Below are 12525 nucleotides of genomic sequence, written 5' to 3' on the forward strand. Positions count from 1 at the left end.
ATCCAAGAATTACAATTTAGAAATCCTACTAATAAAATGTTCTAATAAATTTGAGTTCGAGTCCCGACAAAAATCCAAACTGGAAGGCGATGACGTATAATGTAGCCAGCATCGGACTGATGTGTCCACAGATTATGTATGAGCACTTAAATATTCCAAGGATAAGAATTAATTTCTTAGAATCCAAATAATTTGAAAAAAATTTAAACTGCAACTCCAATTGGTCACAACATAAAAAACACCGTGATATCTAAGTGTTCAAAAGCCCAACTCAGAATATTTCTCAAAACATCGGTATTAAACCTGGCCACTGCGCAAAACAGATGCCCGGATTGGGGTCACGCGATCTCTAGAAGCTTTACATCACGTACTCCAGTACAGTCTCTATTTCACTCTTTAAATCACACATTAAGAATGAATAATAAAAGAAGTTGTTTACTCCAACTGTTACTAATTTTCAATCAAGGTCAGGGACTAGGTCAGCATAAAGATACAAAGTTATGTTGTAAAATGTTTACGAAAAAAAACAGTCCGGTCAAACTAATTGTCAAATTCCAGTCAAACACAATAACATTACTATAACATGTAATGGAATAAAAGAAACAAAACTAACAAACAAAACCCAGGCAGTATGTCTACAAAGCTTCTCATGCTAATGTCCGATTTTGTAAATTTATTATAAATCTATTTAATATAATAGTTACCTTAACTATGATAATGAGGTGGTGATATTCGTCCATCGGTGTCGATGAGGACCACTCACTGTCATCGATTTACTAGGGGTGGGTCCGGAGACGGCTGATAATTCCGATCCGGGATCCGAAGAGTCTGTTGCAGTGCGGACATGGATGTACATGTTGCTGACTGGGAGTTGTGGAACTGCTGTTCCTGGATTTGCGCAGATCACGTTTCTCAGCTGCGTCCACCAGTATTTTCTGCTCAAAGGCTGCCGCACCGGCATTGACATAAATGCGCCAAGCAGATTAGCAGCGACACTCTCCAAGCTGTCAGGATCAATGCCCAAGTTCTTCAGTGAGGCCATGAGAGTATCCTTGTACCACTTTTTTGACCAACGTGAGATCTCTTGCCTTGCTGTAGCTCTCCATAAAAGACCTTCTTAGGTAGGCAACCCTGGAGTTGACCACATCGTCTATGTGGACTGCTTGTGAGAGGATGCTGCCGAGATATGTGAACCTGTCTACATTTTTGATCTTTTGGCCATTAACAGTGATGGATGGTTCCAGTTAATTTTCTCCAGGAGCTGGCTGATGCTGAACCTCTGTCTTGCTGGCAGGTATGGTGAGTCCCAAGTTGGTGCACGCTGTGGAAAAAAGGTCCATGCTCCGTTGCATTCCTGCCTCCGTACTGGAGTTGAGGGCAAAGTCATCTGCAAACATAAGATCGCGACTGTTCTCAACTTGGACTTTGGTTTTGGCTTGAAGCCAAGTCAGGGTGAACAACTTCCCATCCAGACGGTAGCGGAGACCTACTCCCATATCATTGTCCTTAAAATCATCCATCATCATTGCGGAGAACTTGAAGCTGAAGAGAATGGGGGCTAAGACGCATCCTTGTTTCACGCCATTCGTTACTGCAAAGGGTTTGGTATTGTCACTTTGGTCCTGGACTCTGTCAAGCATGCCGTCATGAAAATGCATTACCATTGCAATGAAGACTTCCGGGCATCCAAATTGTTGCCATGATCTTCCAAAGGCCTTCCCAACTAACAGTGTCGAATGCCGTAGTCAGGTCCACGAAGGTGGTGTATAGCTGGATATTTTGTTCAAGACACTTTTCTTGCATCTACCAGGCAGCAAAGATCATGTCGATGGTGCCTCTCTCCTTTCTGAAGCCACGTTGATATTCTGCCAGAAGGTCACAATCAAGGTGCTCTGTGAGTCTGTTCAGCAGTAGCGTGCCAAGAACCTTGCCTGAGATGCAGAGCAGAGAGATACCTCTATGGTTGTCACAGGATTTGCGATTGTCTTTGAGTTTGTAAATGTGGATGATGGATGCATCTTTGAATTCGTGGGGTATACGTTTCTGCTATCACATCCCACAGAACATCTATATTAGTCTTTCCACTAGCGTAGGCCCACCAGACTTGTAGATCTCAACTGGGATGGAGTCTGCTCCTGCAGCTTTCCCACTTGAAAGGAGCTCAATGGATTTATGAGTTTCCAGCACTGTTGGAGGGTAGGCCAATTTCGCGTTGATCTTCATCTGGGGTAGACGGTTGATCGCTGCATCGTTGATGGAAGAGGGTCTGTTGAGGACACCGTCAAAATGTTCCGCCCCGCGATCCAGTATCTTTTCCTTCTCGGTTATGAGAGTGCTACCATCTGAGCTCAAGAATGGGGCTGTGCCTCATGTTACTGGGCCATAAACATCACGAAGAGCACTATATACATTTTTCATGTCGTGTCTGTCGGCAAAGGAGTGAATATCATCAGCCTTTCGACTCAGCCATGTGTCTTGCATCTCGAGCAATTTCTTCTGCACAGCTGAAAGCATATTTCGTTACAGCAAACTTGTGCTCGATGTTGCACGCACGATAGAGACGATGCTTCTCCTCTAGCAGGGACTGTATTTCTTCACAGTTCTCGTCGAACTAGTCTTGGTACTTTCGCGCAGTGACGCTAAGGGTTTCAGATGCAGTACAGTACACCAGATGTTTGAAGGCCGCCCAGCATTTCTTTACGTCGTTTGTATCAGAGTCTGTTGTTTGCATCTGGTTTGTCAGACCTTTAGACAGATCTTGCTCAGTGTTTCAGACTTTTAGCCTGGAGATGTTGAGTCGCTTTGGGACTTTAATTCCCCGTGGACGTCTAGAAGGTTGAATTCTAAGATTCATCCTGGAAATCAGTAGCCTGTGCTCTGTCCAGCAATCAGCAACACACATGACATTGGTCACACGACATCCTACCTGTCTTTCCTACGGACTAAGATGTAATGGATCATATGCCAATGTTTAGACTGTGGGCACATCCGAGTTGATTTATTACGGTTAGGCAGACGGAAGACGGTGTTTGTGATTAGGAGATCATATGTCTCGCACATCCTCAAGAGCAGATGTCCATTGTTGTTGCAGTTGCCATTGCCATGTCTACCAATAACTTCCTCCCAAGAGATGTGGTCCCCGCGATGTGGTCCCCGCCAACCCTGGCGTTAAAATCACCAAGAATGATTGTCTGACTTTGGTACTGAAGCAATCGGCGCTTCCAGATCCTGGAAGAACTTGTGTTTGGCTTCCTCCGAGTTGTCATAATTGGTGCATAAGCACTAATTACTGTGGCTCGCTTTTTTCCATGTGAGGGTAGCTTCATCATTATAAGCCGGTCATTAACCCCCTTTGGTAAGATGGAGAGCTTATTCGCCAAACTTGACTTGACAGCGAAACCAAGTCCATACTCACGACGTTCATCGGTGTCAGGTCCACTCCAGAAAAGCCAGCTCCAATTTCAGTCTAGTGGCCCTAGTCGGCCAAGCGAGTTTCACTTAGGGCTGCTATCTCTATCTTGTAGCGAGCAAGTTTTCTTGCAAACAGGGCAGGTTTTCTCTCCGGTCTGTCAGCCTCTGCACGATCCAATAGAGTGCGTATGTTTCACGCACCAAGAGTGAGTGAAACCTTTCGGGGTTCCTTTGTGTTTCAACGGCAAAAATGGGCTTCCCTCCTGCCACGGTAAGCTGGTACCGTAGTTAAGGAAGGCTTAATTTAGGGCACCTTTTCTAACCCCTTCCTCAGGCTACGGAGGTAAGCAGCGCCATCCTGAAGAGGTCTGCCAAGTCGCTTAGACGGTTGCAGAGATCCATTTCTGCTTCAGGTTAATGGAAAACTACCAAGTGGCCTGAGTTGCCTGCGTACAGGTCCGCCACATCGGCTGCGAGTGCATCCATACATGCCGCGTCGCAGCTTGCTAATCGCTACAGGATTTGGGCATGGGTGACGACATAAATGACTTGCGCGTGAGTTGGATTAAAGTGATGGAGAGTTGCGCTGCGTCAGCCTAACTCTCTCGCACAGACCCCACTTTGTCCAGTTGCAAGACTTAGTCAATATGACTGGGATGGAGACTGTATGCAGTGGATGACCAAGGCATCCTATGAGTCTTGCAGTGATCTTAGCACTCCACATTGCTTTGATGGGTCCGCCTTCCTACCCATTGACCAGCTGGTGGTTCCTCCGCGCAGTCTGCCGGGTCCAGTCTTCACATGCAATGGGTGACAATCCCTAATTCACCGAGGGTTTGAGACCCGTAGGTTACCGTCAACCTGGTTTAGCCAGCCATTAAAACTGTTGCTCGTAGTGTGGACTCTGCGCATACTACAGCTTCTTGGAGAGACAGGTGAGAACTGACCGCCAAGCAGGGACCAATGGTGGACTATCTATCCCTAAAGGGGTATGACTGATACGCCTACTAGAGGTACTACCCCTCCATGAGCACCCCTTACACTACACCTTTACTATAATTGGATTGGGAAGACTTAATCACCCCCTAGTATTTGTCCTATCTAGTGTTTCGTTGGGCAGATAGTGCGTTTTACTGTTCCATATATAATTTACGATTTGTTTGCCTAATTCATTTTTTTTTCAGGTCAACGGATTTTAAGATAGAATTCATATTGATATAGTCCTATATGTACGTTTTGGCTACATTATATACAGTAGCGTAAGCATCCATATATCTGTAATCTCTTTTATCTTTGATACTATGTATTTGTAGTTGTCTATTTTTGCTTTATGGCCAAGGTCACTCATAAGTCCTTGACCTTATCTTTTCTTAGGTGAGGTGGTTGTCCCGGGTGATTCCCCCTCCGGTCTCCTATCTTTAAAATGTTTTTCTTGTCGTGGTTGATCTTGGAGTCTGAGGCTTTACCGAAAATTTGAAACTCGTTTTGCAGGTGCATATAAATTTTGCATCCTTGATTAAGTTCGTGCAATCATCTGCGTGTTGGATCTTTATTAACTCATGTTTCAAGTTTGGAATGCGTATGCCTTCTATTTTCGAGTTGTTTCTTATTTTGTGTCTCAAGATCTCAATTGCTATGACGTATAATAGCATTTAGAGTGGCCATCCTTGCCTTACTGACCTTTGAATTTCAAACTATTCCATGACTGCTGTTTACCTGTACTCTCGATTTAATTCCAGTGTACATGATTTCGACCCATTCCTGACATTTCTTTCCAAAGCCAATTTTTGTTAGTACCTGTTGGATGTAGCTGTGTTCTAATCCGTCAAAAGCTTTTTCTTGGTCAAAGAGTATCATGTCACCCTTTTGACTAAATTGATTAATATAGGCTATCACGGTTTGTATGTTTAAAATATTAGTCTGAATATCCATGCCTTTTTCACCACAACTTTAGTTTTTATTAATTATTTTCCTCATACAACTCTTTATTCTATTTGATAAAATCCTATTCAATATTTTATAATAGACACTTAGAAGAAAGATAATCCTACTATTTTTAAGGTCTTCCCTATCTCTCTTACATTTTTACAATATCTTGTTCATTCCACCCTCATGGATTTAGAAAATTTGTCCTTTCCTAAAAATATGGTATCATATAGTGATTCTAAATTCTGCTTAATTCTTTTCAAATTTCTGATAGAATTCCGTGGTGAGCCCATCCATACCTGGCGATTTTCTTTTCGCCAGGGATGAAATTGTTTTCTTTATTTCCTTTTTTGAGATGAAATCATCACACGTCTTTGTGTTCTGATGACATCACCTCACATTCTACTTCTTGCAAGTATTCACTTATTATCTAGTTCTGTATTTTTTACGAAGTATGTACATCTTGATAGTATTTTCATACACTTCAGTATATCATCTTTTTGTGCATAAATATTATTTCCATCCCTTAATACTTTCCAGATTCTAATCCCCCCCATCCCTTTCTCATTTCTTCCGTCTTAAATAACCCCTGTGCATTTTTGTAAAGCATTGTAAATTTCCATGCTCTTGTTTCCCTCCAGCATTTTGCTTCCTCTAAAATTTCATTTAGAAGTTTATGTGCTATTTGTTTTTCCTCATCTATCTATGTCAAGTTTAAAAATCCTTTAAGTTCCTGTTTTTTATCTTTTCTTTTCTCTCTCCTTATTTAACATTAATTTAGAGTTTTCTTTTTAATTTTCCGTTTTAAGATATCCCAATCAATTTCAATATCTTGGTTGTCTTTCTCTGCAAAACTCTTCAATCCTTCTGTTATAAGTTCTTCATTTTCATTTTCCCCATATATTTTATTATTTAATTTCAATTGCCCCGCCTCTCCAAACGTTTTCCATTTCTCCATTATTATTTCTTTATTAACCATTTTATGGTCTGATATTTTACACTCACTTATTCTAAAATATTTTATGTATCCCAAGCCTACTGGCTTGGTCTACACCATATTCATACGTATAGACGTCCTTAATTGTTTAATCGTCTATATGCATCGAATAATTTTTTTTTTTTTTTTATAAATCTTTCATATCCTCCCAAACTACTTTATCGTTTGGTGTTAAATATGTTTTCCTTTCCACATCGTCTTCCACCCAGTTAAAATCCCCTCCCATTATAAAGATCTCCATTGTAATGTCCTGTAAATATGTGCTTAGGTTTTCTATAAAAGAAAAATCTTTTCTTAATTCTTTGTGCAGGAAAGTAAACGTTGACGAAATGCCTGTCATTCATTTTTATACGGATTAAACGTACTTAAAAATAATCCCCTCATGTAGTTGCTTTCATGATATACCTTTATTGTATTGAATTATTGTTGCTACCATACCCCTAATATCTTCTTGATTATCAATAGTGATTAAAACTTTTGTTTCCTTTGTTATATTACTGTGCGTTTCTTGTATTATCATTGTTTCATAGTCCTTAGATTCCTCTGTTAATTTCCCTAATTTTTGTTCGTTAACTCCATTAATATTAATTTAGTTTGTCTGCCGATTATGTCTTGCTAAAAGTTTTAAAATTTTTTCTTATTTTATTAATTCAAATTACAATTGTTAGCACATTATTCAGTACATTGTTATATTTGAATCTGGTCGTTTTCGGCTAGAGCATCTTGTTGAGATGTTTAATTTGATTCGTCAGTCTCCATGTTTGTTTCCTCCGTTGTATCCGTCACTACTTTTCCTGATTCTGTTGATCTTTCTGTCTTATTGTCCCTTGATCCCATGTCTATTTCAAAACTTTGTTTTTTCCCAGTCTATTGTCTTAATTAATTCAGAGTGGCTTGAATCCGTCAGATTTTCTACCTGTCCGTCTGTTTAATCCGTTTGCGTTTGTTTTCCGTCAGTCCAAACTTATCATTTGTTTTCTTTTTATAACTTAGAATGTCAATTTGTTATGGGGAATCACTGTTTTGGGGTTTTTCTTTTTGTGACTCCCTTCTGAAATGGGAGGGGGTCACCCAATTGCATTGATTCTCCTGAGTTCAACATTTTTACATTTATTCTCTTTTTGGGCGTGAGTAGATGTCAGGGGTTTGAGACCTATCTCTATGACCCCTTCTTCCTCTGTGATTTCCTCTGTGTACATCTCCCACCATTCTTATCCTCAACGCCTTCTACCACGTTGATGAAGTTATTAAATATTGAATTATCGTAAGTAATCTGGGCTGGCTGATTTGAGCATTCTTTTGAGCCATGCCCCGTCTGCTTAGACCAGAGGCATAGTCGGTGATTCTTACAGCCCCTGTATCAGGCTTCTAAGAGAAATCCCATCACATAGAAAAACGGAGATCTTAGCTGCATCTTCTTTTTCTAGAGTAAGTACTCTTATATCAGTCTTTATAGTATGATAACCCCACACTGTTGCCCTCTGGCTCTTTCTGACCTTGATTTTCAGCTTTTATTCCAATTCATTTTCTATCTCTCCATTTTCAATTTACAAGTGGAGGCCTGATACTTAGATATATGTTACCTCGGCCTCAACCTCCCGAACTATCGGACTGGATTTACATGTTTAAAATGGGTCCATCGTACTTTTTGGGGTATAAAATGAACTTATTCTTATGTGTGCATGTGGTTAGTAAAGGGTATTTACCAGTTAATACCAGTGATCTTGTGTGAAGTTTGCTTAGTTCTCACCATAGCTAAAATATTTTAATACTTTCCTGCTCAAGAATTAGTGTCACAGGCAGCCATTGCGATGGAACATAAGCTGCAATATCATTTTCAAACCATAATACGTTATTTAACTCCTTCTAAAACGGTGTAGTCATATTAATTTTTGGACTCATTAGTAGATGAAAACAACCCCTATTCCATTCCACATATTTGAAGTGTCATCAATAAGAAATATTTTAGTGAAATACATCCATTGTTCACTCAAAGCAAGCAAATTTTAATTTTTATTTTCTGTTCTAAACATTGACTAGCACTATTTATAATAGGCTGAAGGAGCACATTTCTTGCTGTATCAAGACAAGACTTCTAACGATATATTGCTGGTCTCAAATGACAAAGTGTCGAGCTTGTATCCAATTTAGCTGCTGTGACAGCCATCTTGAAACTATTGCTATAACTGAGGAATATCAGAGATAGTTGCAACACTAAGGAATTGAAAGAAAAAAAAAACTTAGAAACTTGGGAGAGACTAAATTGGCCAATAGAACATCATTTCCTTTAGAGTGATTACTGGTTTTGTTATAATCAAAGAAACAAATAGCAATTTCAAGTATGCGAAGCAACGAAATTACTATTTTTCAAACATCAATATGGGTAAAACGATACACCTGTGTCGCGTATGAATACGATTCACGATACACGTGGTACGAAACGATATATGATCGATACCCATGAATTTGAGAGTGATTTATGGTGCCTTTGTACGTGATTTACTGGTTGTATTGTCAATATGCATATTACAGACGTAAACTTATCACATATTGTGTTATGCCATTCTCATCCATGACATATCAACTAAAATGCTTTCAGACTACCTCTTAATTGTCAGTGATTTTTAATGAATATTTTAGGCCATTTAAGGGTGATCCATTTGAACAGAAACAAGACTTACTTTATCCACCAGACAGAGGCATTCTGATCCAATAAATATATCCACATCTTAATTTTATTTTTTGTTCATCCTTATTTATTCAGATTGTCTAAACTTTGATAGGATTATATAGTTTTGCAATGCAAGATCCCACAAGGATAAGTACCACTTCTTCAGTCGTTGGTATTGTTATTAGTCTATGCTCTTTAAATAAGTAACAGGAAAGAGTGAAGACAACAAGCTTTGTAAAATTTAACAAATAATTTATTTCTTAAGAATACAAAGTGACAAATGAGAAGAAAAACTTACGGTATTGCAAATAAAATTTAAAAAAATAATCAAAGAATTAAAGACAAAAGTCCTAGTAATAAAAAGTCCTGAATAAAACACAGCTCAAGAACCAAAGAGATGAAGGCGATGACGTGTCTGTCATAGCCTGCGAAATACTGATGTGTGAACAATCTCTTGTTGAAACAGAAATATTATTCCAGGATTGAATTCAGTATAAATTCCAATGAATAACTATATCCAAGAATTTTGTCAGAGCACGTTTGTATTTCCAGAGAAGATAATCACTTGAATTTAATAATTTGAAGAAAATAAAATTCAGCCGAAACTGGTCACAACATAATACAACTTTAATTGCTAGATGTTAAAGCACGACTGGTAAATACATCATACTCACAAGATAATATAGTTCTCTGCTTGACCTCAGATCACAATTGGCATTTTCTAAAAACAACCATTACCTATAGGAAAATAATCTTCTAGAATGATATAATGAGCCTTGTTTATTTACAACACAATAGCCTACAAAAATCACCTAGGAATCTCCAAAACCCTGACCCTGATCAACATATTTAATCCCTATTTTTACCTAAATAATAATCCTGATAATAAGCTCACACACATATAGAACAATGAAGCTATTACTACTTGTTTACATAAATGAAATAAATTTTAAAAAGTCAATCAGGTCAAATAGAAATGAACTGAGTTTTGGACAAGGTCAAGTCCAGCAAACAATGTTACGTTACAATAATGTGCAGTGAAATAAATCAAAATTTAAACCTAACAGACAAACAATTTATATTAAATATGCATACAGTATGACTCGGCCGCGGTTCGAACCCGGGACCTCCCGCATCGGAGACAAAAGCCGTAATCACTAGGCCACCAGAGAGGTCAACAATACAATAAGTAAAGTATTTGATTGAACACGTGAAATACTTTTGGACTCTTTCTTTTATGCTTTCCTTTCCGCCTGGATAAAATTATTAGCACGGAATTGACATTTGAGGTGGGGGAGGGCAATATTAAAAATCATGTCATTTGGCGTTAATATGTATTTGGCAGGCAACCTGCAAATCGTGTTCATTTTTACTAACAAAAAAAAAATAGTGCATGTTCTTCAACAGCTGTCTCAGATAAATTCTCAACTTAAAGATTAGCTTGGTATATTTTACTAATACTCATTGACGACAGCTGAAGATTAAAAAAGGTTGCATACGGTTAAGTATCGTTTAATATCAATTTCCACCTCTTGTAGTGATACGTGTATCGGTACAGCAGTATTGAAGCATCGATATATCTGTGAATCAAGCCACATCAAGTTACAACATAACTAAACTAGGCAGTGACCTGAGGGGACTAAACAACCTGAGCAGATGCGAAGAAAAGACTCCATCAGGTAGTACTTTTCTCCTCGATAACTGCAAATATACCGTATCAAAGAGCCATTATCCTTATCTTGTAATATAAGGGCAACTTAATCAATTCCTATTATATTAATATTCAACTTTATTCACAATGATCCGTTTCTGTCAAATATTCCAACTCACTTTTTAACTGTCATAAATATATACCATAAACAATCATATAGGCATGAAATACAATTAGAGCTTAATTGTCGAGGTCATTACATTTTAATAAAAATGTTATCCAATGAAGCGAATTTATATTATTATGATAACTGCCGATAAACTTATTCCAAATGAGCTATCTACATTTATTCTCATTTATGTTGATAGAAAGCGTTGGAAAAGCACAAACTTTCAATTTATTGAAGTTCTCTAATGGAAGTATGGCAGGAACCTTTATTCAGCAAATCACCGGACTTAAAACATGTTAACGATAAGACAAAAACGCCCACCATTTGATTCACAATTACACGAATATATCAGAATGGCTAAGGAGGAATTTAGGCGTGATGGTGCAGGTCTTGTTGGGTCAACGTTCCGTATAGATCATGGTGTTACTTTTATTGATGTTACAATGAATGACCATGGGGTGAGGACGATTATTGATTGTCTGGTGGGTAATAAAAGTATTTATTGAGAATTAAAATTATTATCGAACACAACAGTGTGGATGGCCAAACATGGATTTTTTGGGATAAACTCGACCCTGTTAAAGAATCACGTGGACAGCGTGTTATTACGGTAGACGCAAATTCTACACCTAGAGCGCTCACTGGCCATATTATGCGCGAGCATATCATGTAACTGATGTAGTTCACTCACTTTATCCACTAAAAGAGCCTGATATTAATGCTCTTCAACGGATGTGAACTGGCATCTTAAATAGTCTGGCTCAGCGGGTCACATAACATTTTATAAACGCCCGACGAGGAAATGGATTAACAATCACGAATCAAAAAAATAAACGAATGCGCAGAATGTTTTAGAGCGCATGAAGCTAAAATAATAGATGTCGCCGCGTTGTAAAAGTTATTGGAGTGCCCGACGGTAGTAAACACAATAAGCGACGAGGTTTTGTATAATTCTGGCAACTATAAAACAAGAAGCACCCCTGTAGAAATAGTTTACCAAAACATTCATTCATGGACGGCAAGCGTAACAAAATTTCAACCTAGGATAACTGCTAGATTTTACCACAGTAATAATATTGAGGAAATGGATAACATTAGTAAGCACGATCCTGTTTCAGTCTGGCTCTTCAGAGTCATCCTGTATACATTGTTGATGATCAGATCCAATTATCGGTTTGATCAGTTCGTGCTACCTTGAGGTAAAATTTATCGCAAAGAATCTCTCCATGATGAAACCGTATCGCTAAAATACACCATCGTCGATTCACAAATTGACATAGATGAACTGTTGAATAATTGTCTTAAAAACTCCTCTGTGGTTGCTCGAATCGCCCAGCAAAATATTTCATGGCGTCCAACACCAAAGGAATTTCTCGATGATATATCGCGTTCATGTGTTGAATTTGGATATGGTGGTCTTAGGAACACAAAATATAATCGCATTCATTGATATGGTGGCTTGTTAACCTGTTAGTTGTCTTGGAGTGGGTGAATGTGAGCCTTATTTCTCACGATTTGGTCATGCAGCACACAAAACAATGAGCGTTGCAATAAACGATCCTCTGCGAGAGGATTTCCATGGAAATACCATTGATCTAACTGGATTTCTTGAGACTGTAATATTGCAGCAAACATTCACCTGGTTATTGTTGCTTGTTTTGGTCATCATTTTATAAACTAAATACTTGGATAAATCTCAT

General features: G+C 38.5%; 1 protein-coding gene across 1 annotated transcript; it reads right to left on the reverse strand.

The window, feature by feature from the left end:
* Positions 1-1244: 1244 nt before the first annotated feature.
* On the reverse strand, positions 1245-1640 carry LOC149777934 (uncharacterized). Its single transcript, XM_089940543.1, has one exon. The coding sequence runs from the start codon at positions 1638-1640 to the stop codon at positions 1245-1247; it is 396 nt and encodes a 131-aa protein (XP_089796669.1).
* Positions 1641-12525: the final 10885 nt, after the last annotated feature.

Source organism: Sinohyriopsis cumingii, chromosome 17 (genome assembly GCF_028554795.1).
Source record: "Sinohyriopsis cumingii isolate HCF-2022 chromosome 17, ASM2855479v2, whole genome shotgun sequence".
Taxonomy (NCBI): domain Eukaryota; kingdom Metazoa; phylum Mollusca; class Bivalvia; order Unionida; family Unionidae; genus Sinohyriopsis; species Sinohyriopsis cumingii.

Bases quoted from the DNA above. Each gene is read 5' to 3' on its own strand.
- LOC149777934 (XM_089940543.1), bottom strand. From the start codon at position 1,640: ATGCTTGACAGAGTCCAGGACCAAAGTGACAATACCAAACCCTTTGCA.